The 26,353-nt window shown below is 44.4% G+C and overlaps 1 protein-coding gene across 5 annotated transcripts; it reads left to right on the plus strand.

Annotated features, from left to right (window-relative positions):
- Positions 1–883: 883 nt before the first annotated feature.
- Positions 884–25,546, plus strand: GSN (gelsolin). 5 transcript variants are annotated; one of them, XM_015878990.2, is made up of 18 exons: positions 4,623–4,672; positions 5,260–5,366; positions 14,606–14,807; positions 15,795–15,949; positions 16,951–17,112; positions 17,343–17,492; positions 17,775–17,864; positions 18,756–18,888; positions 19,347–19,435; positions 20,233–20,448; positions 21,179–21,312; positions 21,544–21,634; positions 22,031–22,201; positions 23,017–23,191; positions 23,459–23,583; positions 23,994–24,071; positions 24,573–24,633; positions 25,062–25,546. In XM_015878990.2, the coding sequence occupies exons 3-18, from the start codon at positions 14,615–14,617 to the stop codon at positions 25,229–25,231; spliced, it is 2,193 nt and encodes a 730-aa protein (XP_015734476.1). In that variant the 5' UTR covers positions 4,623–4,672; positions 5,260–5,366; positions 14,606–14,614; the 3' UTR covers positions 25,232–25,546. The 5 variants fall into 5 exon arrangements, with proteins under 5 accessions (XP_015734473.1, XP_015734477.1, XP_015734475.1 ...); XM_015878987.1 differs by lacking the exons at positions 4,623–4,672; positions 5,260–5,366 and adding an exon at positions 884–1,168; XM_015878991.1 differs by lacking the exons at positions 4,623–4,672; positions 5,260–5,366 and adding an exon at positions 1,326–1,371.
- Positions 25,547–26,353: the final 807 nt, after the last annotated feature.

The raw sequence follows: 26,353 nt of genomic DNA on the forward strand, positions 1-26,353 counted from the left end.
CAAGCCTCAGCTTCTTTTTCTGTCTGCGTCCAAATGTCTGTGGGCAGGAACAGAAAGCAGAAGCCTGGGATCATCCAGGAGCCATTCTGCAGTACTGCAATCTGTGTGAGGTGGGGCACGTAACACTGGGCCGCTCTGAAACGACTGGTGGGTCTGGTTGGATGTTGGGATGCCAGGTTCATCTTCTATCCCTCGCCATATCAGCTGCCTGCTGTACACAGCCCCAAACCTGCACATCAGACTTAATACCAGTGCGAGGATGTTTGTCACAACAGCAGTTCTGGTGTCAGTAGGTGCCAATCAGCCCATGCTCCCCATATGGCAGTGAATGTGGGTTCAGAAGGAAGTAAATCCCTGCCCACTTGTACACAGCAGGACCATCCCTGCAGGATTCCAGCACTGCAGAAGGCAGCAGCTCCAGCTGACAGCGGCTCCTTTGATACCAACTACAAAGCTGAGCAGCACTGCTTTACCTGAGTTATCTGGGAGATCACACTTAAATGTGGATGCCTGGTTCACTTCTTCAGCTTAACACCGTGCTGCATTCCAGCCTTTTTGCGAGCAAGCAGCCTGTGCCTCGGCACAACCCCATCACTACAGCAATAGAACTGTGCTGACTACCAGCAACACCCTTTCAGAGACGGGGCAGCTGTGTGGCTCCTCAGTACAGCAACGTGCCCACAGATGGTGCGAGCTGTGAAATGCTGGATGACTCAGTTACCATCCACAAATTCAGATCAGTGCTGCTTCCCATGGGCCAAAAGCACTGTCAGGAGCCAGCAGCAGGCACCTTCACGTGCTTACTTTGCCTTCTTTCCACTGTCTCCCAGCAGCTGCTGGTGCAGAATGAACTCTCCCAGCACAGGGCGCTGCAGGGTCCGCCTGTCCCGGTGCCGGGATGAAGGGCCGCATTGTTCTCCGGGCTCAAAGCAGCCTTGTTCCCGTGGGTGTGAGCAGAGCAGCCGGCCTGCAGGGACTGCGGGATGTGGGAGCGCCCGGCCGTGCCCGAGTTCTCTGCCGACCGCGTTCCAGCCCCGCGCTGCCCTCGCCTCGTGGCGGAGCACGAGGAGCTGCTCGCCATGTGACACGGAGCGAAGGAACGGCCCTTCCCTCCTCCACCCAGCGTGGGGACGGCCCGGATGCGCCCCGGGAGGCTGAGATGAATGAGGTAAGTGAGGAACAAAATGGTGGCCGAGGGGCTGGGCTGGGCGTGGTGGGGGAATCACGGCCGGGCAGAGCTCCACGGGGCCTTGGCCGGGGCGGGGCCGGGCTGGGGCGGGGTGCGCGCTGTGACCGCCCCCGGGGCTGCCCGGCTGTGCCCGGCCCCGCGCCCCGCAGCCGCGTCCCGCCCGCCCCGAGCGCCAGCAGCAGGTACGGCCGGCACCGCGATGGGGACAGCGAGGAACATTCCGGCACGGGGAGCGGGGCGAATCCTGGGGGCACCGTGGGGCCGGGCGGGCGGCAGCGGCAGCTCCGAGCCTGGGGCTGCAGGGGGGATGTGGGGATGTGGGGAGGGGCGTGGGGGGAGCGGCGGGACTGAGTGTCAGTTCCAGGCTCGGCTGCTCCGGAGCCGGTGTCCCGTGTGACGCTGCTCCGCAGTCTGACCTGGTGTTACACTGACAGCAGCACGGGGCGGATCGCCGGCCGCCTGCTGAGCATCTGCCACCGGAGCGGCGGGTGTGCGTGCTTCTGTGCCCGGGGAAACGGTGTTTGAACGGGAATTGCACTAATGTGGATACTTAAAGTTATTTGAAATGTTTCCTAGGAAAAGTGTTTAAAAAAAAAAAAAAAAAAGTTATGGGGATGACTTGTTTCAAGGAGGCCTCATTAGTAAGTAGATCCTCATTGAATAAAGCTGCTTGGAATGTTATTTGCTTTTGGATGTGGAACAAAAATCCGCCTTTGCTAACAAGGATGACTTTAGCATCAGTTTCCTCTAAGTCTCCTTTTTCCTTACTGATCATTGCAATTCTTTCGGTTTTCCACTACCAACTTTGCATGATGCAAGTTTCTCAGTGAAAAAATGTTTCCTTTGCTGAATTTCTGGCATGCTCAGCTCAGGGTCCTTCTGCTCTGGAGCAGAACATGGCTTTCAAGTACCTCTCATCCTCTAGGTTCCCCCAACTACCCTGCAGTGTCTGTGTAACTATGCTGTATCTGCCCAGCAAATGAATTGTTGTCCAAGTATTCAGGATCAGGTCTTGGCTACTGCAAATGGTTTCCCTCATCTTGTCCGTGAGGTAGTTTATTCCACACTCCGTACCACGCAGTGCAGAGAGCTCTAACTTTAACCCATAAGCTTGCAGGGAGAAGCAGAACCCAGCTCTGCTTGATGTCCTCTCCATGGCAGGCTGTGCCGTGCCGTGCTTCAAGGTGTGCCTGCGCACTGTGTTGTACTCTGCTCTTCACCTCCAGCACAGACAGTGGGAATGCTGTCCTCTGCACGGATGCTCCAGTCCTGGGTGTTTATCTGTGCCATCCATGGGCTCCACTGCATTGCTTTCTTGCTGGAGCAGCATGGAGTCGAGCTTCATGGATTTCACTAAAATCCAACACAGTGATAGGGTAGGAATGAAGTTACACCTTGTAGGTATATGTGGATGGTGGACTTAAATACTGCGTTTAAATACATGGATGGATTTTCCAGTGGTTGCCTGAGTGTTCAGATACCGCTGTGTTCTAGTGAGAACTGGGCACATGCAGGCGGTGAAGGAATGTCTCCTGCCCTCAGAAGAATGGATGCTTTCTTCAGCTTGATGAAATTCCAGAACTACAGGGAAAATAACACGGAAACTGAACCTGCAGACAATCTCTGGCTGCTTTTGAATGTCTAAAGTGTGACAAAGCAAAAATGCTACTGCTGGTTTCAACTTTGATTTTACAGGCACGAATCCAACCTGTTTGTGAATTTGTTCCTTTCATCAGCAAAGCAGGGATGTGAGATAACATTCTGCAGTCTGGTTGCACGGTTCTGTTACCGAGGGCAGTTGCTGCCAGCTCCAGCTGAGAGGCTGCGTGACTTGTTCCATGACAGGGCTGTTTTTGTAGATACTTTATGTATTTCTGTGAGTGCCTCAGCTCTCCCCTGAGTCAACATTGTGGCCAGCAGTGCCACTGAGGGGGGATGCTGCGTCTGGGAAGAAGAGCTGGTAAGAGCCTTGCTATGGTGCACAGAGCAGCAATTAGCTGTTTTCAAAGACCTGTGCTGAGCCAGTGCTTCCTCAGGTTCAGATAAAGTCACTTTTTGTATTCTGGGTGTTGTACAGTGTGCTGGTGGGAACGAAACCTTTCCTAAAATAGCCGTCTGTCTTATTTGGTGCTCAGGATTTCTATCTGCTTTTAGCTTGCTTTAGGAATGCAAGCTTTCCAGTTGAACTCCACACTCAGTCCTGCTGCTGACATGTTACTCATGCTTATGAAAGAAGATGTTGGATTGGGATCTGGAGCTCCACAAACCATTTCCCCCTTTTGCTTTGAAAATCTACCAGAAGGAATATTTTAGTGGTTGGTTTTTCTTCTTCCTCTTCTTCTTCTTCTGTTTTATGTTTAAATGTGAGCTGAAGTGGTGAAGTTGCAGGTTGATTGCAGTTAAACGGAACGTGGTTAAACATATGAAGTAAGTTGCTCACAGTGAATAACTACCGTATAGGAAGAAGCCGCTGTTCTTGATTATTGTTCACTTTCACAGCACTTAGGAATCGCTGTATGAATAATCTATTTCTGAACACGTCTCTGCCTGACCACTTTGTGTACCTCTGTCATGTAGTTTTTTCTGCTTCTCAACATTAAAGTTCTCATCTTTTCAGTTTCATCAGTTAATCATCATTTAATCACTTCAGATGCTCAGAAGACTGAAGGAACTTGAAAGAAATGCTCTGGATGATTAATTCTGTTCCCATGAAAGGAAAAGCAATGCGAGGGTTCTCAGCTGCAGGCTGGGCTGGAGCTGTTTCGCCAGTATCAGACAATCTCCCTAGGTGGGGGTAGTGCACAGCTATGGAGCCTGCCATGTTTCGCTCATCTGCAAAGTATGTTTCTGCAGGAGGCTCTATGAGACAGTGGTGGTGTGAAGAGGTAATGCAGCCTCATACAGCCCTCAGGGCAGGAGCAGCGGAGCTGTCTCACAGCTCATCAGTGTCTCAGCAATGACAGGAGCTTGCAGCAGATGCTTAGACAAAGGAGAGAAGAGTTTGTATGGGCAGATTTCCTTAGGTCTGTCACTGTGGGTTATGGCAGTAGAGAACTGCCATGATCAGGGATATTCGGAACTGAAGGTTGCATTCAGATGATTATGTTTAGTAGTCAGTAGTCATCCCACCCCTCATGAATTTCTCATGTCTTTCTGATCCCACTTGTATATTTGATTCCTGAGCAATAATTTCAATGTTGTGCCTGCAAAGAAGCGCTTTTGTTTCCTTTAAAACTGCTACATAGCAATTAGGTTGTACCTATCCACATAGAAACAATGCTTCAGTGCAAATACAAAAAATCAGAGGTTTCTTTTGTTTGTTTTTTGTTGTTATTATTATTATTATTATTGTTATTATTACTGTCATTTTCATGCCCAAGATTAATTCCAGAGTTGGATTTTCTTCAGAGCCCACTCTATCAAGAATTTGTTTCATAGGAACAGCTGTGGAGATCTACCAGGAAGAGTGCTGTCACCACAGGAGTAAGTCAGAGCTGGTTATCTCCTGCCCTGTATAATCAGGATTAATTGGGATGCTGCTGAGCCATGAGGCAGACTGCAAAAGCTTTACAGGTTTCTGTTGCTAAAGGTCTTCTGTCTTCCCATGATTTTGGCTTTTAGTAAAAATAAAAGTAAGTGAACTGTTGTTAGCAGTGTCTGAGCAGAGCGCATACACAACAGGCCTGGAATCCATGGTGTGTGTGTGGTTGTTTCCCAAGAAGCCCGGGATGTTGGCAGATTTCCCATATTTTCATTGCATTCTGCAGGCTGCTGGTTTTTATAGCCAAAGTGCACCAATTGCCAGAGTGGGTTCATCGAGCCTTTTATGATCTCTTTGGCACACAGTTGTGTGATTGGCTTTTTTGTCCATATGCCAGTATGCCCATACCCTGCAGGTACAGCTGTGCTGCCAGTACTTGCCTGATTACAGCAGTAGATGCTTTCTTGCAGTATCACAAGTCCATCATTGTGCAGACACTCAGTGTGTGCAGTCTGCTGATCCGGATGTGTATCTGGGGCACTGGCAGAGGGCTGGTTTGGTAATACGGCTCTGTTATATCCTATCATAGGTGGACTCAGATCAGACAGTGTTCATAGCTGTCAGCTTCCAGTTCTTCACAACTGCTCAGTGAAGGAAAGTGTGAGCAGAAAAATCAGGAAGTAGGAGGCTGTCACGGTAAGTGCTTGAACAAGCAGCGGGGTTTATCCCAGATTACCCATTGATGATGCAAGGCTCGAGCCTGGATACTCATGCAGCTGAGCAGAGCTGCGGCAGCTTTTCCTTGGGGTGCTGTCAGTGCTTGGCTCAGAGCTGCATGAGGTGACCCGAAGATGCCAGACTGGGACAGCCAGGCTGCAGCAGGGCTGCTCCATGGGCAGAGCCTGGCACTGGTGCTGCAGTAACTTGCTGTGGTGCTCTGCATATTTCTGCCCCATCGTACTTCCCTCTGGATAATTGTTTTATTAGTAGTATTTTAGTTTATCTGATTGTTCTTTCCCCTCTTTGAGGTGAACTGAGATGTAGATTGTAACTGCATCCTCAGTCAGGATATTCAAACTGGATTTTTTGAGCAAAGTTTGGGATATGTTGTTGACTGGGTAGAAGGATTAGTTGGTTTGGACTCTGACTTTTTTTCTGTTCTTATTTTTACCCATTTCAGAGTGTTCTTTTCTCAATACAAGCTGTGGTTTTGGTCTTTCCCCTCTTCTCTTTTCCCCCTCATCCATTTCCCAGTAAGAACCTGGAACTGCTCTCAGCTGGTGTCCCAGCACAACTGGGAGAGGGAGAAACAGCCATCTGTCTGTGCTAGGAACGAGTCAAGCAGTGGGATGCTGTCCAAAAACAAAGTTTAAACATATGTTATTTACTGAACGTTTCCACATGCAGTAAAAATAAAGCTACAATTCAAAACAGTGCCTTTAAAACACTGGAGGAAATGAATCATCCCAGAATGTCTCGGGTTGGATGGGGCTTCTGTGCTGAGAGCTGTCTCCATCAGGGCTTTCCCTGCTTCCAGGCTGCCTGCCTTGAGAGCACTTGTGGTTCCTCAGCCCTGAAAGCCTGAATCTTGTTAAAAAGAAAATTAAAAATGGTGTTAATTGCCAAAGGAAAACCAATAAACACTTCCCTGTGAGGAAGAAGGGAGTTTTCGACGTGGCTGTCAGCAGCATTTCCTTCTTGTGGCTGCAGGCCTGGTGCTCACAGGGGCTGTGGCAGTCAGCTCTGGGACAAAAGGCCTTCATGAGAAGTTATCTCTTTGAGCCACAGTGACCGCATCTGTTTGTGTTTAGAGAACTGAAAAGGGAACTGCAATAGCTCTTATGTCAGTTGTCTCAGAAGGGGATGTTTGGGAGGAAAACCACTGCCTCTAACATGGGGCAGCCCTGTCTTGGATGCCCTGAGGAGGAGGATGCTGGGGAAGTTCTGGGCTGCTTGTTCAGGTTCAGGGCTGTGGGAGGCTCCTGGCCATAACAGTGACTCTGTCTTTTGTGTCCGCCAGGGCCGGTACCACAAACCTGCAGCATCTGTATGGCTCAGGTACATCTCACGTTCTGAATGTGAAGAAGCATTTTGATTTTGAATGTGTCTGTGAGGTGGGGCAGTTCCTGTTAGTTCAGGATGCTGCCTGTCTGCATGGTGCTCCCATGCAGTGCCCCAGGCTCTGCTGCAGCACCATGAGGCCAGGCCTGGGCTGAGCTGCACAGCTGTGCTGTGTCTGTGAGGTAGACAGGATTTCCTCTGTGTGATTTCTAATCACAACTGTTCCATACTCAGCCTTAGTATTTGCACGGACTTCTGTCCTTGTCATAAGTGTAGCAGTGGCTTGTTGTAAACCCTCTCACCTAGTCACCCGTGCTTGCTGCTTCACATGGTGTGCTTCACACTTCCCTTCTGGACTCCTTTTAGGTTGTCACTTCTGGTTTCCATCCCATCTTCTCCAGTAATAATGTATTAGTCTGTGCTTCCTTGGGTTAATGATAATGAATTGAGCAGACTTCTGTGCTACTGTGGAATGCATTGGCTAGCTTGCAGGTTCTCCCGGTTTGCATCAAGTTGCAGCTCATTTCCCCTCTGCACAGCCAGGACGTGATGACTGCAGGGACAACATCTGTATCATTTCCCCACAGCTGACCACAAGCACATCCTCACTGCCTCCATGAGCGTTCTTTGGCTGTCATCACCAGACCTGTCCACGGGACTTGATATGGAGTTGCAACCATATTTTAGTGTACTGGATTATGTCTTATGATGTTATATAAGCACTCCTTTAAGACATGTTTTAGGCACTGAACAATGATTTGTGTCCAACTACAATTCACAGTTCATTTTTGCTTGCTTTGAAGGAGAACTGCTGGTAGTTTCCACAGATCCATTCTTATCTGTGCTGCGTGTGTGTAAGTGCATGATTCAGCTCTCACGTATGCTAAGGTAGGGCTTTTAAACAGTTGATTGTATCAGCAGATTTTCTCTGGGTGTGTTTCAATCAGATGGGAGACCTGTATGTTCTCCAAGAGTTTCTCCCATGTAAGTAATATTCTTCCTGATTTATATCGTGCACCTGAGAAGAAACTCAGGCTTTTGTGTTTTTGCATGCACCGGGTTTTCAACCTCCGTACATCAGACCAAACCTTCTGTTTCCACTGAGTGGACTGTATTCAAAAGGTAGAGAGACCAGAATAGAGCTGACATGACTCATAATGCAAACAAACAGCTGGAAAAAGTGAACAATACGCAAATCATCTGGGTGTTCTCGTTTGCTAAAGTGGTTTAGTAGGAATTTTAACTTTTAAATGCAAAAACCTACTTGCCAATTGTAGGGATAATGCTGTACTTTGTGTCCTGGACTGTTGATGTGAATTCCTCTTGGAATCAAATGCGTGTTTTAAATGAAGGAGGAAGCTGTTAAAGGAACAATGCCAGTTTGACCTTTTAGGATTTGTGAGTGGCTGCATCTGTTTAGATGTAACTGCTTGGAGTACTGCTGTCCATCCTGCCTCTCCTACAGGGGACCGAAATAGTTTGTGGATCTGCCATGGTTTGAGTAGGAGGAGGCTCTTCCACGCCAATCTTTCTGATCCCACAGAAGCCTTGTTTACTGCTTCTTCAGGGAGTGGGAGGAAAGGGGCTGTTCTTACTGCTGTGTGTATATGAATTTAAGGCTGTCAGGAGACTGAAAACTGAACTCATCTCTCATTTGAGATATTTTTCAATGCTTGTCACCTTGGCAACAAAGCTGAAGTCCCGTCAGATTTGTTTTCAGTGACTTCCTGAAAAGTTAGTCACATTATATACTGTTTTGTCAGGGAGGCAATAAAGAATAGAGAAGTATTCTCCTTTTCAATATGTACCATCACCGGCTGCTGAAATGTCTTCCCTTCTCTGATAAATGCAGCACCGTGTCTTGAATTTCTTATTGTCAGAACTTGAATGTTTCTGCAATATTCAGTCCGTCAATCTTTGTAAATTCATCATTTTTTACAGGTTTCCAAAGGGTCAGAGAGAAAAGAAAAGGTTGTGTGGGCTGTCAGAAAGTGTGGATTATCTTCAAAGTGTAGGAACAGCTAAACCCGAGATCATAATTTGATATTTGATCTGTGCAGTGACTGTATCTCAGACAGTGCTCTGGAGCACACAGCTCTTGCCCTGCCAGTGTTACTGTCACACGTACAACCTGCTGATTTTGTTGGCATTGATCATACCAATGGTACTTTGCTCCTTAGAAAACGCAGAGACTCTCTGTTCTCTTGTTGCATCTGAAATGTGGTGCTTTACTTCACCTCTCTCATACAGGAGGTGTAGAATGCTATGAGACAAAGGAGTGCTTCTTTTCCCGAGGAGACATATGATTTCTTTGGAGCAACCCATAGTCTCTGGGCAATTGTTGTCAAATAAATAGAGGGAAAGAAAGAATTGTCTGGGTGGAAATGCAACTGTCTGTCTCCAAGGTACAGTGAGGACTGAGGCATGAGAACCACTTTTGAAGCATGAATGCTGTATGGTTACAAACTTCTGCTCAGATTTACTGTTCTCCTCATACTTCAGAAATTCAGAATGTACTTGACAGTTATTTTGGTGCCCTGTATTATCCATCAGAATGAAAAATATTGCCTTTGGCATCTGGAAATGCAGAAATTGCTCCAGAATCATGCAGCAGGTGTTTTAGATGCTCAGTGGTGGAATGTTATGTTGGCTACAGACCTTCCTTTGTGGGCCTTGTTTATACAACACGTTTAGACAAACTAACTGAACCTATCATGAACTAGGATCTGGAGCTGTAAATGAGAACAGCCATATGGTGATCTGGCCTGTCACCGTCACATCCTCATTTAACTCAACTGAGCTTTCCTGAGCAGCCCTGTGTGGGTAAGTCCTGTTCCTATTGCTGGGTATACATAAGGGAATGGCCACAATTTAACTGCAGCTTGAACAAACAAAAGTTATTCTCAAAGAAAAGGTATATTTGTCTTTCTCTTGTAAGTTACTAGCAGAATCAAGTATGGAGGAGTGCTTGTTCTGAGGGTAAGCCCGAGTTCTCCTTGGTGATGCATTATTGGACAAACAAAACCAAGCACCCTCAGGAGTGCTATTCCCTTTAAACCAGGGTGCTAATAACGTAGCAGTTGTACCTCTGAGTCTCTGCTTCTTGTAAATACTTAGAAAATCTCTTTCCTTTGCAACACATAGACCTCTTTACAGCTGAAGCTGTTTAAACAAACCATTCCACTTCTTTTACCACCCACTGTTTTACCAGCAATTCTCCACTTTACTTTTTATTTTCTTTTTTGCAGTTGCTCACATTCAATGAATATCCTGGGAAAAAAGGCCTGCAGGAACTTCACTGAATGGCTAAAAAATATACGTGCTGTTCACTGTCATAGAAATGTTGAAGTACAAAGTTTTGTGAGGAAAGCCCCGTGTGCTAATATTTGCTTTGTCATACAGAGGAGCTGCCTACTAAAATCACTTCTGCACATTCCTGTGCATTTAATCTTGCATCGGGAAATTTTTACTTTAAAAATTCACTTTACAAAGCATTATCGTTACTACCTTGAGCATTTTGTGGTCTGAAATACTCTGGCAATACCAGAAGTCAGAGAATGTTTTGTTTGAGTTTGTGCATTCCTTCAGCTTGGATAAGCTGCTCTGGATGTTTGAGGTTGAGTAGGAATCAGACCCGAGCCCAGGAGAATCAAGTGTTGTCTCCTCTTTTTGATTCTGTGAGACTGGATGATACTGTCTCCCAGAAAGATATTTTAGACATTGTATGCCTGAGAGGACTGTAGGTGTGAAAATGTGACAGTAGATTTGATGCGGAGGAACTAGTTGTGAATTGTTCCCACTAATTGGCATTACCACGTGATGAGACAGAAGGATTAAGAGATTCTAGACTCTGTCTTCACAGGTGTGCCTCACAGTGGAACAGGTTGTTCCTTTCTGTGCCATGCTGGGCCTGAGCATGGCAGAATGGGGCTCCTTGTCAGGAGCAAACTCAGAGGAGACTGTAAACAAATGGTGCAAGTGCAGATAGCACAACTTATAGGGGCACAGGGCCTCTATGGGATGGAGGGGTGGGAGGCACAGCCACAGGGATGAGTGTGAGGAACATAAATGGGAGTATTTGGGGAGGGAGGCAGGGAGAACTGTTTCTTACAAATGCCAGGATAGAAGTAAGCAAAGAAGAATACTGAGTCCCAGACTGGAGATGGTGGAAGCACAGCTGTCAGGGCCTCTGACAGTGCTGTAATGGAGAAGATGCATACCAGGATGTTTGCTGAGCAGAGAAACAAGAGGGTCTCCCTGTCTTTCTTTTGAAACAAGTAGTTCCCAGCCTTGGGAAAAATCATTTATAAACGTACTGAAGAAGCAGACTTCAAATTCTGCCATTGGTCTATGAGATACACACAGACTTCTGCACAGATTCAGCTTCCATGTTGCACCAAGTCCATGTGCTGTGTGTGGTAAATCTGGGTGCTATCCCTGCAGTTATTTCCGTAGGCCTGTCTCTGTGATAAGGCATTCTCAGACAGACCTGGCATGGTTGTGTTAATTGCACATCTGGACACCATAACGAGTTGTTGTCTTCCACTGTTTGCTCAGAACATTGGACTTTTCTTAAGTTCTTGTTTTTATTGCCGAGCTGCCAAGTGTCATTTAGATGATCCATCTGCACTTAAATCTCATATTTCAAGCCCTTTCTTTGTTTTCCTTAAGTAACTTCTCTTTGCATAAGATGCTGACCCTGTGCAGCATCATTTCTATGACTAAGCTGGACAGTTTTATTAACATCAGCTTGAAGTTTGCTTCCATTCCCGTATCTCCAACAAGACACCCTTTTGAGTATGGTCCTGGCAACCTTATCTGGCATTTGCTGGCAATAACACATCCAGAGCACAGCCCTCTGTGGCTTGACTCAACAATGCAACATTTGCACAGCAGTAATAAGCCGTACCAGCTGCTGGCGTGTGTTACACTTATTCCCTTTTGACATGCTTCAGATGAATCCTTACCAAAGATTCTTATAACACACAATTTATTCACCGTAACTCTCCTTCCTTCAGCAGCTAATTGACAACACAAGTTTGGACTTAGGACAGAACTCATAAAATGCCATGATAATTAGTGGACCAAGTCTAGGTGTTTGTTTCCTTTCATTTCTCAACTCTTCCCTTCTGCCCCCAGCCTTCGAAAAAAATATAGACAAAATCTTATGGGATTTGAGCTTACCCTGAAATGGGATGCTGACAGTGAAGATTATCCTCGGTCTCTTTGCCTTCCATCTGTTAAGTTTGGCAGTGTCTCGTTGTACAGACTTTTATTAATAAAAAGTCCAAAGTATTTTTCCATTTGGAAGGGACTCATCTCTTTCTAACGTTGTGCAATCCAGCCGTCTTGCTCTGGGTGTGCTGCAGCTGCAGAAGCCATTCACAGCTGGCTTCCTCGGAGCTCTAGAGCTCTCCCAGTACACAGATAGGCTTCCAAAAGTTCGTCACCAGATTCAGACCTTTGACGCTCTGAAGATCCTTCACAGAAATCAGAGATGTCGGCAGGACTAAGGCATTGCTCTCATTATCTATTTCAGTTTGAGAATCTGCACTGAGATTTTCAGAGGTGCGTTAACTGAAACAGTGTTTGCCAACTTGACATTTCAAAACAAAATGCGTTAGCTTGGACAAGAGAGAAGCCTGGGAAGTGCCACAGGCTGATGTTTGGAAGGACAAGCTCTTGGCTGCCTGTGTTTGTGGTGGCAGCCCATCAGCGTGCTGCTCCCAGCCATGCCTGTTGCAGTTCCGTTGACCTGAATGGGACCGATGGTTGCTATGTTTCTGTCACAGGGGTCTTACTACACCCTCAGTGATATTTGGTTGTGGAATTATTGGGTTAGTGTTGCTCTCTTGCCTACCAGACCATTAAAGCCCTTTTGCTAAAATGCACCGGCCCATCTCAGAGTCCTCTGACTTGTGTTACTCTGATAGGGGTGCATGCAACATGGCATTCAGGTGCAAGGCACATGATGAATTTTGCTTTCTACTCCTCCAACAACTTAAGTGAGATGAAGGTGTATTCCCTCCATCCTCAGGTTGTTCAGTTATGTACCATTAGTGCTTCTCTGTTCTCACATCTTCAGAACCTCATTCTCTGCAGCCCTTGCCATCTGGATCTTGCTCTGCGCCTCATCAACTTTCCATTTAGTTGCAGTCTTCAGCAGATGAAATATTGCCTTTGTTGTTGATGTCTTTTAATTTCTTCCTACCCCTTGGCCTTATGACTGGATATTTGGCTTGCTTGAACACATTAGCTTTGTTGCTTGTAATGGATAGCATATTGTCTTGAGCTATTGCCGGCTGGGATTAAGTATCTGTAAGTGGCTGAAGGAGTCTGAGGTTCCCTGTGTGCACAAACAGGTTCCGCCCTGCATTGCTGAGGGGGTGGGCGTGTTTGTCTCTGATAAAAGATTGGCTTCTGCAGCACTCCTCGATATCGGCGGGAGGAGGAGGAGGGAGCTGGGACTCCCTGCAGCTTCTGCAGGAGGAGGGAGAAGCCCATTTGCTGTTAGAAATGGGAAAACAGGGCTTTGGTTATATTTTTCTTACCATTTTTTGCACAATGGCTCTGAAGCTGAACTGTGTGAGCTCCATGTCTGTTGCAGGGCTTGGCTATGTTGTTACAGCAGCTGTGGTGCTTTCAGCTGTGGTAAGTGACCAGCACCACAATTAAACATTGACAAACTTTTATTCTTCAATTGCTTATAAGAGTCACACTGTTTTCTAACTTTGTAAGGAGTTTGTGCAGTTTTATAGTGGGATCTGGGGAGAAAAGAAGTCCAGCTGACTGGAAGCAGAACAGTCAAATCTCACTGTTTACTATCTTTATCTGTTTGATATCTGCTTAGAAATCACTTTGGTAGCTAACCTGCTGTTTTGCTCTCTAGTTTGTAACGTTCTTTGTTTCTGCCTTGGAAGCTGAGTTGATGGCACTCCTGTCCATCAGCTGCTGTGAACTCTTTCCTTTATCGAATTACTGGATGCTTCTAATATAACATTTTAATCTTTTCTTCCCTGTTGTCACTCACAGGCATGCTGTAATATACAGACAAACTTCCTTTGCCAATACTACAAGAATGTTCTGTTTGCTTTCGATGTTACCAAAGTGAATTATTCTCATACGTAGCTAAATGAAAGTGTTTTTGTAAAATAATAGATTGTATATTGTAAATGAATTGCATTTGTGTGATGTTAAAGCAACATCCCTAGGGCAGGATCTTATGGATAGAACTTGGGTTCCTCAAATAGAACCATGGCTCAGAAATATGGAAGTAATGCGTCCATTGATTATCAGCAGGACAATATGAGAATATAAGGAACTTTTAAATGATCTCTTTGATATTCACAGTATTTTCCAGGGAGAGCAGGGTCAGATTGCACAATAATAATTATTAATAATAACATCTGGATAATACTACACAAAATGTAAATAATGATTAATAATTGTGCAAGCTGTACAACATATAATTAGAAGCAATATGTCAATTTCCTGCACTAATTATCAAAGAAACTTGTATTCCACTTATGTGCCATATTGATAAGCTATAAGTTCGTTTGGAAAATATATAAAGTAAAATCAAGAAATCAGGAAAAATATCCCAACAAGCTCAAAACCACACAAAGTAAAAGAGAGCCTGTGAAAGAATGTGCCAGGGGTGAGGCAGAAAATAGAGTTGTTTGGAATGTGAAAGTAACAATCACCAATTGAGAAAGATTTTATTTATTTATTCACAAAATTCAATGCAGGAGAAAAGAAAGGAAATTCTCCACTTGTTGCCTGGGACAATAGTTAAGAGATCAGAAGCAATATCCTTTAAACAGGAGTTTCCTTGTACTGTGTGTATTGAATAACATCCTCTGTCCTGCCCATAGCCTGTCAGCATGGTGGAGCACGCTGAGTTTGCCAAGGCAGGAAAGGAGCCTGGCCTTCAGATTTGGAGGATCGAGAAGTTTGATTTGGTACCAGTGCCAAAAAATCTGTACGGAGACTTCTTCACTGGAGATTCTTATCTGGTGCTGAACACCATCAAACAGCGGAGTGGGAACCTGCAGTATGACTTGCACTTCTGGTTGGGTAAGTCTGATAGGAGTGCCCCTGCTGAAGGGAATTCTGTTCCTCTCATTACTCCGGCATTCTCCAGTAAGCTTTACCCGAGGAAATAAGAAACAGAACTTTGGGCACGCTGGGAATGCAGTTTTGGGTGCACATATTGCTATTTGCCTTAAATATTTGAAATAGTTTCTGCAATAGAGAGTACAGCCACATCTGTACCTGGAAATAAAATCGTGTTATCCAAATAATGGCTTCTCTGATGAAGGTGACATAATTCCTAGTTCTCCAGAGTCAGTTGTCAGGCCCACAGAAAAGACAAGACCTCAGATGAAAGAGTCTGCTGAAATCTTTTCTATTTCAAGGGGCAGAGGTCAGATATTATCTTTCTCACACTAGTGTGTGTTCCTTCTCCCCATGAAGTTCGGACATCCGAACTGGCTTTCTGCAATAAATGCAGAACTGAATGACATGGCAAGGCTATCCCCACATTTTGTAAAACCAAGGCTCACTGGCAATATCTTAGTTAAAGCTAAGTAGAATCCTTGCAGGCTGTTTTGCCCTACTGGTCATCTGTCAATAGTTTTTCTACACTAAAGAGATTTTGAGAGGCGAACTGCTGAGGAACTGGTGCCCTGCTATTCTCCACAGCCTTGATAAGCTGATGATGTTATCCTCCAGATTCATCTGCTTGTGAATGTGGTCCATGAGAAGCCTCCCTCCAGGACAGGGTGAAGTAGCAAAGGGAAAATGTTTGATACTTACCAAAGCCACAGCTGTGAAGTAGTGGGGCTGCAGCAGTTGTGGTGGTATCGTAACCCTTACAGGAAAATACCTCTTATATTTACATCCTTTGGGGTCATTATTAGAAAGGATTGCAAACTGCTACTCTGCAGACCCGTGTGGAAACTAAACTTTCCAGGAATCTCCTTTCTCCCTTGTGCTTATGCCGTTGAATGCTGAGGCAGAAATATTGTATTCTCTCCATGTTTTTGCCTCTTTATTTCTTAGGAGATGAAAGCTCTCAAGATGAACGTGGGGCAGCTGCCATATTCACTGTTCAGATGGATGACTACCTGCAAGGGAAAGCTGTCCAGCACCGTGAAGTGCAAGGCCACGAATCCTCAACATTCCTGGGGTATTTCAAGTCTGGCATCAAGTACAAGGTGGGTTATGGCTGGATCTTTATCCTGCCAGTTTGAATCAAATCTGCAAGAAATGGCATCCTGCCCACTTCTCAGAAAAATAACAATTGCCCTTTTGCCAGTTGTTTAGAAAGTATTCCCAACCAGATGTTTTCAATGAGGTGGAACTGACAGGGTGGAGAACAGCAGATCCCAGAGGGAGAGATTTGGCTCAACGAATAGTGCACAAGGAAAGCCCCAGGAAATTTTAGCGATTGGGATTTTGTTTTTCTTCAGAAGGCAGAGGGAAAAAAAAAAACAGTCCCAAGAAGTCTGGAATGAGTTTAAGAGCAATCCAAGTGAATAGAAAACTCCTACTCAGTAGTCTTAACTTCTCCCAGTTACTTAACTAAGATTGGCCTTGCCTGTCTCTTTTTCTGAGCCCAGTCCACCTCCTTACCATCCATAATGCTTGGGGAAAGTAGATGAATAACAGTAGGAGCTGTAGGTACTACCTTGTGATAGAAGTAGAAACATATAGTCTATAGTTGTTACCCTTGTCAGGAATGCAGTGGTAAAGGAAAGGGTTATCAGGTTGAATGATTGCCACGCTCTTATATTTCCTCATGTTCAACTCTCTTAATCTTTCTGTTTTGCTTATTTACTGCTCATTTGTTATTATTTTCTATTCATTCAAGCTTGGTTGTGTTTTTTGGACACTATCTTGTAGGGGTAGGGAATCCTGGGGCTGGGATAATTGCTGGTAGGCAGGATGTGCACTATATGTGGAAATACACCCTTTGCTCCAGTCAAAATCCTGTGTGAACCTCAACTGATCTCATGTTTCTACTGGTGTCCCATGGACAACAAAAGAAAGGACAGCTGGGATGCATCACTGGATAGACTGACATATAAAAGTCCAGCCTGCACATATTAGCTCTCTCTGCAAGTTTCTGATGAAATTCTGTCCTGTGAGAAATAAAAACATCTCATGTATAGCAAATTAATGGATTTTTTTTCTTCCTTTTTGATTTTTGTCTTAGGCTGGTGGCGTGGCTTCTGGCTTCAGGCATGTGGTCCCCAACGAAGTAACTGTGCAGAGGCTTCTCCAGGTCAAGGGCAGGAGAACAGTCCGAGCCACAGAGGTCCCCGTGACCTGGGAGAGCTTCAACACAGGGGATTGTTTCATCCTTGACCTTGGCAGTGTAAGTACCACACAAAAGACGAGTTATCAGACTTTCAGAGACAGAAAAATTATGATTAACTAATTCATTTATTTTTCTTCATGCCATGTTATCTCAATTGCTTAGCATTCTGAAACACCACATAGCTGATTTTCTGACATCTTTCAGTTCCGGACATGCTGCTGCCTCCTCCATAAAAGGTCATGTTAACTCTGACAAATGGCAGCTGCATAATTTTTCTTTCTCCCCAGAACATCTACCAGTGGTGTGGCTCCAACAGCAACCGTCAGGAGCGTCTGAAGGCCACTGTGCTGGCCAAGGGGATCCGGGACAATGAGAGGAACGGTCGTGCCAAAGTCTTTGTTTCAGAGGAAGGAGCGGAGCGGGAGGAAATGCTTCAGGTTGTTCACTTCATCCATTTCTCTGTGCTGGAGAGGGAAGGGCAGTAAGTGAAAGAATAGATGCAGTGGATAGGTAGGCTCAGTAATGTTTGTGCTTACATAGGAAGTGCTAGCGTTAGAGACGCTCATTTCAATGCAGACTTAGTCTTTGTCATTGCTGGGACATCAGTCTATCTTTTCTGTTGTTGATCTAGTTTCTTCTCCTTGTTCCTTGTGGTTGGAGCAACTGGAAACAGATTCTTTTGGATTGGCTAGTAACATTTTGTTTCCTCTCTCTCTCAGGTCCTAGGACCAAAGCCCAGTTTGCCACAAGGAACTTCTGATGATACTAAAGCTGATACAGCCAACAGAAAGCTGGCTAAGCTCTATAAGGTAACAAGAAACAGATGAACGCTGACAATTGTAGAGAGTTAAGTAATCTTACCAAAATTAGATGGAACTGGAACAGCGTAGAAGAGCAGATCTGATTTGACTCAGTGCCTTTTAGGAACCTTTTCTAATTTAAGCATATGAACCTTGGTTGCTTACACTGCATACCTGCATGCTTTTACAGTCTTTATTAGAGACCAGAGTCAGCAGTGAGGATTCAGCTGGAAATTTTCAGGAATTTATGAGAAAAAGGCAGAGTGTGAAATGAGTGGGGGCAATACCATTAAAAAGATGAGAAGAATGGGCTAGAAACTGGCTTTACCTCTTCCAGTATTCAGTGAGCATGATGAAGTAACAATTTGGAAGGTAACATTTGCCATCAGCTAGTATGAGTGCAGAAGACTGTTCAAGACTTTCTGGGAGGAATTCTTCTCTACAGTCATCTCCACTAATGACTTGGTGAATGTCTGCCACGATGGTTTGTAAGGTAGACCTTTAGTTATCAATAGGTACATGAACTCAGACTGTGAAACCCACTTGACACAGGGAGACCTACTCACAGTTACCAGGACAGTCCTATTCAGTTCTCAGATGCAGTTATTTTGCTTTTGAAGAACTTTAACAGCTGCTTTTGCATCCAGAACATTTAGCAGTTTGGATTAGTCTTTGATTCTAGTGATTTCTGCTTTGCCAGACATAAATCTTCAGAGTAAGTGCTAGGTTCTGTAATACCATTGCTGCGTCAAAGGTTCCCTGTTTGAATAATAATACTGCCTGAAGCAGCCAGTGCATTCAGGTTGATTTCCCTTCCACTCCATGACTTTTGGATTACTGCCATGAAGCTGGAGGGGAACAGACAATGCCTTATCTGACCTCTGCACTGTGTTACCACAGGTCTCAAATGGGGCTGGGAACATGGCAGTTTCCCTTGTGGCAGATGAGAACCCATTCTCCCAGGCAGTGTTGAACACAGAAGACTGCTTCATTCTGGACCATGGCACAGATGGAAAGATCTTTGTTTGGAAAGGTACCATAGAGATGCAGGTGAAGCTGGTTATGTATGCATAGGATTTTCATCCTGATCCCTGTTTCTTTTGAGCCAGGTAGGAGAGTGTACACTTGATGGTGGTGGTGCATTTCACGGCATTAGATAATGCTATCAGATAGCATTAACAATCTCAGGAAAGCACTCGCATCTGAAATGGCAGGTGCTGAGATAGTGAGGTTTTGGTTAAATGAAGTTTTCTAGGAACCAGAAAGAAGAAAATAAATGAACATCATAAGCAGAAAGGAAATTGTTCTTTCCATCATCATAGAAAAGCACAAAAGAAATAAAAAATTTCACTTAGTACTTGGCATCATCTTCTAGCTGGAATTCTGTGCCCTTCAGCTGCTGCAAAAGGTTGAAGTGCTGTGGACAGTTTTTTCTCAGGGTAGGTAAAACTTGTTAAAAATTGATGTCTTTCCTGTCTCTTTTCATTAAAGGCAGGAGTGCCAATTCTGATGAGAGAAAGGCAGCCCTGAAAACAGCTACTGATTTCATTGATAAGATGGGTTATCCGAAACATACCCAGGTAAGGATGTGCAGCCCACCCAGACACCACTGTGAGTAGTTTTCTACCACATAGGACACTGACTCCTGACTCATTTAAGTGTCAGTATCAGTCTTTCAAGTAGCTCCTGTTTTGGTGGATGTGCTCTTCAGCAGAGAGATACTGCAGCCCATCTCCAAGGCTAACACTGTCCTTAGAATGGCATTTACTGCTTTTCAACTAGCATGTAACATTTATTCCTCTCAGATACAATTTATTTTTATCTTTTACCTTTTCTGTGACCTCTCCAAAAGGTGAAAAACAGAAGACATGGGTAAACTTGCCTTTCTTATAGTGATGATTCTAAAAGTTTAGCATTCCTTCAGCTTCGCTCAAAGCCCAAGATAGGCTGAGTATACATCTAGCATATTCTAAAACCAATAGTGTTCATTGTGGTAGTATGGACCATCCAGGCACAGTTACACAAAAGCTTAAAGACTGATTAACACTAGCTTGGAAGAAGCTGGGGACAATTCTTTCAAACTAGTGGCTGCAAGCAGCAGGGAACAGATGGTCTGTGATGTGTCCTTAGTCTTGATAAAGGTCTGTTTGGTATCTAATAACTATAGGTTTGGTTGATTGCTTTATCTCAGACATCAGTGAGACCTGACCTGACTGATTTGTGACACCAAGCCCTTCACTACTGTAGTCTCAGGAGAGTTGTACAAGGCAATTCTGCCAGCCTGAAACCAGGGCTCCTATGAAGCAAGTTGTAAGCAGTAGCCAGAGATGGAGCTGTGTCGGATGTGGGGTCTGATGGGTTGGGTCTGTTGTTTCAGGTCCAGGTGCTCCCTGAGAGTGGTGAAACACCTTTGTTTAAACAATTCTTCAAGAACTGGAGGGACAAGGACCAGACAGAAGGACTGGGAGAGGCTTACATTTCTGGTCATGTTGCCAAAATCGAGAAAGTTCCTTTTGATGCTGCCACTCTACACACCTCCAGGGCCATGGCTGCCCAGCATGGCATGGAGGATGATGGCTCTGGCAAGAAACAGGTAAGCCATATCAGAATCCTTTTGAAGAGTTTCCAGAATTGTCTTTACTACTTGGTGCCTTGCTGCAAGAACAGACGGAGCTTGAGACTCATCAGCACTGCACTTTCATAAATGTTGGGGGAATCTTTAACATTTAAGATACCGGGAAGGTCTTGAGAGCCCAACAGCCACGTGGTGTAGATGAGCTGTCGTTTTCACTCCAAGATTGTCCTGGGGTCAATGCTTCACCTAATACCATTGACCAAGAATTCTTTCTCATTCCTCCTCATCCCATGTGATGAGTCTCAGAACACCTGTCTGGCACATCTGGGTGTATGTGTTTGTGCATAGAAAAGAGCTGAGCCATGAGTCCCAGCCAACCTGGATAAACTAAAATCTGTTCATCATAACAGAGAATTCAAAATGATCTTGTTGTGTACAAAATGGGCATCAGTGCTGGTAGTCTGACATTTCTCCTGTGGTTCTCACCATTTGAAAGGCCTGATCAAGATTTGGGAGTTCATAGTAGGATGAATGAAATGTTCCTTGCTTCCAGGCCTGGCTGCAGGCTGTGGAATCTGCTGCGGGTGGGAATGACGGAGTTTTAGTAGCTTTCCCCAGCAGGTGGGGCTGCAGGACTGCGAGTTTCGGGAGGCTGGAGGAAGCAAATAGAACAGAGGCTCTGCTGAGGAACATCTGCTTATTTTTATTTCACTATATTCTGCTCTTCTCCCTCTGTGCTCTTTTCTAGATTTGGAGAATAGAAGGCTCAGAGAAAGTGCCAGTGAATCCTGCAACATATGGCCAGTTCTACGGTGGGGATAGCTACATTATCTTGTATGACTACCGGCATGCTGGAAAGCAGGGGCAGATCATTTACACTTGGTAAGAAAGGTTGCACCTTTGTGGAGCTGTGAAGTCTGCTTCTTTGAGGGTGGGTCATCCATATTTCCCTCTTGTAATCAATCAGTCTGACTGTCTAAGACAGTGAACTTTGTTTTCATGCTGAATGAAGTGCTGCTGAGGTTTGATAGCCCAGAAGTGTTTCTTACATCTTGATCTCTGTAAGGTGCATGTGCTGGGGAAAAGAACCTCACGTTTTTCCTTGTCTTTCAGGCAGGGTGCTCATTCCACTCAAGATGAAATTGCGACTTCAGCATTCCTCACAGTGCAACTGGATGAGGAGCTGGGAGGCACCCCTGTGCAGGTGAAAAACAACAACAAACAAAAGCAAATGTTAAAAAAAACATGAAAACAGACAGAGAAAAAATAGGATAAAATCAGTTTTCACAAGCCTTGCAGGTGGCAGCGAGCTGTCTGCTTTCTAGTGTTAAGAACTCTCAGAAATTAACAGTCTGCATTTCACATGAATTAATGCAACATGTTGGCAGCCAACAGGACTTGCTAGGAGAAGCAGAAAACACGCTGGGTAGATTTAATTACAATTTTTGCAAAGGCAGCTGGATTGGTGAAGACTATAAACTCCATAAGTTCTGTAAGGAGAGTCCAGCCAGAAATATGGCAGCCAAATCTATTTCCAGCATATGTTCTGCTTCTCTTCATCAGTGCCTTAAAGCTGACAGCAGGTTATCTTTTTCTTTAGAAACGAGTAGTGCAAGGAAAAGAGCCACCTCATCTGATGAGCATGTTTGGTGGAAAGCCCTTGATTGTTTATAAGGGTGGAACCTCTCGGGAAGGAGGCCAGACCACACCGGCACAAACACGGCTGTTCCAGGTCCGGTCCAGCACCTCGGGAGCTACCAGAGCTGTAGAGGTATGTGAAAAGAGAGCCAGCTTCTGTGTTGTATACATAAACTGCAGTGGGGACACAATCTCTCTGCGAATGAAGGCCAGACTGAGCTTTCTGATGTAAACTGTAACAAATGTTTAAACCTTTAGAAACTGTTAAAAGATGTCTCTTTTCTGGTGTATAAGTGCTGACAGTCATTATGATCTTTTCAGTTTATAAATATCACCTCAAACACACTGACATGGTTCTCTCTTAAATCCACGGTAGATGTTACACCTGGCATAAAACAATGATTTTCAAATACTGTTTGGTGCTGGATATTGTGACTTGTTCTAAGCTTGTGTGACCACACTGTTACCAGTGGGAGACTGCAAGTGCTAAAGACTCTAAACAAAAAATAGAGCCTGTGCCAGGGTACAGGGTGAGAGCCCTACTGATTTGAAAGAAAATGCACAAATAGCGACAAACATTATGCTAATGATTCGTCAGCCTGAGCAGCAGGGATGGAGCTCTAGGATAGTCTCCCCAGCAAGTTCTTCTGTATCCTGACAGAACCATAAAGACTGGCAAAATGAGAGCCCCCAGCATCTGAGCAGGAAGTCATATGTATCTGTAGACTGTATAAAGAAGCACAGGTTCATTTACTCTTCTCATATGACTAAGCCTGACTCATTACCAGATACAGGCAAATATACAACATATATTGTAAGCCTACACGCTTGCATGGAAAATCTTGTTTGAAATTTGTTTAAGGATAGATACTAACTTTTATTTTGAAATTACGGGCTCCACACAGCGAATGATAACATCTCACACGTGCAACTTTCTTTTTTTTCCAGCTGGATCCTGCTGCCAGTCAGCTGAACTCCAATGATGCTTTTGTCCTGAAAACTCCCTCTGCTGCTTACCTCTGGGTCGGCCGAGGCTCCAACAGTGCAGAGCTGTCAGGAGCACAAGAGCTGCTGAAGGTTCTGGGAGCTCGCCCAGTACAGGTTTCTGAGGGTAGAGAGCCAGGTGAGGGACACACATGAAGTCTGAGGTCATTTCTGTGTAGCTGCACTTTCTCAATAGTTATTTCCTGGATGTTTTCTTTTTGTCTCAGAAAATAGAAATGTGAACGTGATGCAGGGTGGCTTCTCCATTCATAACGTTTAACAGCAAAGCCATGTTTGTAGTCCTCTAGGACTTTCTGGGAAGAATGCTTCAAGTCCAACCCAAGCCATACTGCTACTGTGTTTTCCAGCTATAGTTGAGGCAACAGTGTATCTTTTTCTTTTCCAGATAACTTCTGGGCGGCTTTGGGTGGAAAAGCTCCCTACCGAACCTCTCCTCGGCTGAAGGACAAGAAGATGGATGCTCACCCCCCTCGTCTTTTTGCCTGCTCCAACAAGAGTGGACGCTTCACTGTGAGTATCTGGGAAGACAGTCAATTAATTCAACATTCATCTGACAAAGCTGAGAGAAACTTAGTCTGAGTGTGCCCTGAGTCAACTAATGAGCTGCTACACCCAATTTTCCTTCGTAGTGTTGCCTCCAGAAGGGAAAGTATTAGCACCATTTATTTTTTTGTGCAGAGTTGGCAGCTACCTCTATAGCAACTTGCTGAACCATTAGACTGGTCCTCCCCTGGTTAAACACCAGCATTCCAATTCCTAAGATTTTAGCTCATGAATCTTTCAAGAAGCAAGAGGCAGCATTAGAAGTTTTAAGCGTGAATGAAAGGCTGACAAGAGGTGAAACTGGAGCCCTGCTTCTTCTTGCAAAGGTAAAGTGACACTTGCAGAATGTCCTCATCTTTTGATCCTATGTTTTTCAGATTGAGGAAGTCCCTGGAGATCTGACTCAGGATGACCTTGCTACCGATGACGTTATGATCCTTGACACATGGGATCAGGTGTGTCATGTTTACCTGTCAAGCAGAGAAGCAAAGAATACACACAATGTAGCTCTAGATTTAGAGATGCAAATTAAAATCACAACAGAATTATGAAGTTGTAGAGTCCTTTTGCCTTGGAGCCTGAGAACAAATCACCTCACCCATGCCACTAAAGAGAACTTACACCCAGAACCTCTGTTAGTTGCTGTGCATGACTCAGCCAAAAGTGAAATTAGAGATGAATTCTGTTTTATGTAAAGATGTTTAAACATCAGTTGTTTTTTCTGATGTTAAGCTTGTGTGCAACTTGTTCATGTGATTAGAATTTACAGCAGATAAACTGCCGTCAAAAAGCTTCCTGTCATCTACCAGTAACTTTATTTGGGTGGGTCCTGGCACACCAGGAGGAATACGGTGCTGTTCAGTGTTGTACTCAGTTCACTGAGCCCTTCTTCTCTTTCATGGGCACATTGGCTGTTGCTGAAACAATTAATGTGGTTTATTTTTTTTAATCTATAGGTGTTTGTATGGATTGGAAAAGATGCCCAGGAGGAAGAAAAGACTGAGGCTTTGAAATCTGGTAATGCCATGACGTTTTTCCTTCTGAAATAAATGTGTTTTTTTTATTTTCCCACTATCTGATTTTTAAGTCAGACAATTAAATATACTGAGGAATGGATCTTAATTGTAACATTCAGTGTTGAGATCAAAGTGATCACATAGACTGAGAAAAGAGGATCCCAAAGATCAGCAGAAGAAGGTATGGTATTTAGACACTGTGCTCAGACCCTAACAGCATCCCTGTGTGGGTGGTACAGACTGCAGTTATATTGGAGCATTTTATGGCCCTAACGTGTTTTCTCCCCAAGAATGCCTTATTTGTCAATTAATAATTAATTAAAACCTTATTTGTTTTAATGAAAAATCTGAAATTGTATTTCTAACATCCATCTGCTGCTCCATAAGATTTGTGCTTGATGAGATTTTCTTCTCCTTGTGCCTTTACAGCTAAACGATACATTGAAACCGATCCTTCCAGCCGCGACAAGAGAACTCCAGTCACGCTGGTTAAGCAAGGGCTTGAGCCTCCAACCTTCTCTGGCTGGTTTCTGGGCTGGGATGATGACTACTGGTCTGTTGATCCTCTGCAGAGAGCAATGGCAGATGTGGATGTCTAAGTAACAGGTTTTTTCTCTTTTTAATAAAGCAAGTTTAGTTCCTTCAGTGCCTTCAAGAGCTGCTTCCTCCTGCTGGGTGGATGCTAGCATGGCAATGATGTCAATAGCCAATTAGCTGTGCAATAAGTACCAAAACCAATCATGACCAGTCTTATTGCTCTACTCCTTGCTTTGATTATATTTAATATGATAAAGCTTGTTTGGAATAAGAGAAGAATGGGTGAGCTTTGTTACTAAGCTGAAAACATTAAACAGAACCTGTAGATCCCACATTTGAACTTACTTGAAACAAATACACACCTTAGAAAAACGAAACCTTTGTGCTGTTTTTTGTGAGCGCGTTGAATGTTTACAGAAAGGATTCTGTGGTGGTTTGGGATGCTTTGTTTTCGTCTCCATAGAACTTCTAACATTGAATACTCTGGTAAATTCACTGCATTCTTCTCTTTCAGAAAGTCAAGCAGCAGTAAATAAATAGTGTTTTTTAACTCAGGATCAGAGGAGGAAGTGTTCACAGAGGTGACCAGTAAGTAGCAGCAGCAGTTACAGGTACACTCACCTTCCCCAAGGATTAATGGCAAGCTGTGTAGTAGCTTTGTTTCTTACTGCAAGTGTGTGCACATAGTGATGTTAATTAGTACTTCCTTGTTAACCTTGTTTACACCCGTACAGAAGCTTAGTTCTGCTTATGTTACCTAAAATACTGGTCAACATCTGCAGATTGGTGTATTGATTTTATAATGCAGGGGTGATAATAGCTGTAAATACAGAACTGACCTTAACAGAAAGGTGATAAAAAAATATAACAAACCTTATGCTGGCCAGTATCAGAGAAAGGGCACATCACTCACTGACCTGGGCATTTGTTTTCATTCTCATCTCCCAGTAATTAAGGACTAGATGCCAAACTGGGTAGCAGTGGTAGCCTAAAGAACCTCCCTCTTATGCAGACTTTTAACTCTAATCCCATTTTAATCTTTAATGACATTTACTGTACAGGTACAAAACTGCATTCAGATTTATCAGACTTGTACCTCAAGGCTATGTGCACTGAAGATTCTGTGTCTGGCATTAAGTATAAACCTTTGTATCACAACTGATAGCACAGGTCTGTTCAGAAGC

This window comes from Coturnix japonica, chromosome 17, assembly GCF_001577835.2.
Source record: "Coturnix japonica isolate 7356 chromosome 17, Coturnix japonica 2.1, whole genome shotgun sequence".
NCBI lineage: Eukaryota > Metazoa > Chordata > Aves > Galliformes > Phasianidae > Coturnix > Coturnix japonica.

Excerpts from the sequence above, each read along its gene's own strand:
- GSN (XM_015878987.1), top strand. The coding sequence starts at position 899 with ATGAAGGGCCGCATTGTTCTCCGGGCTCAAAGCAGCCTTGTTCCCGTG. Across the intron at positions 18,889-19,346 it reads AAAGATCTTTGTTTGGAAAG|GCAGGAGTGCCAATTCTGAT; the intron begins GTACCATAGAGA and ends TTTTCATTAAAG. Across the intron at positions 24,072-24,572 it reads TCCTTGACACATGGGATCAG|GTGTTTGTATGGATTGGAAA; the intron begins GTGTGTCATGTT and ends TTTAATCTATAG.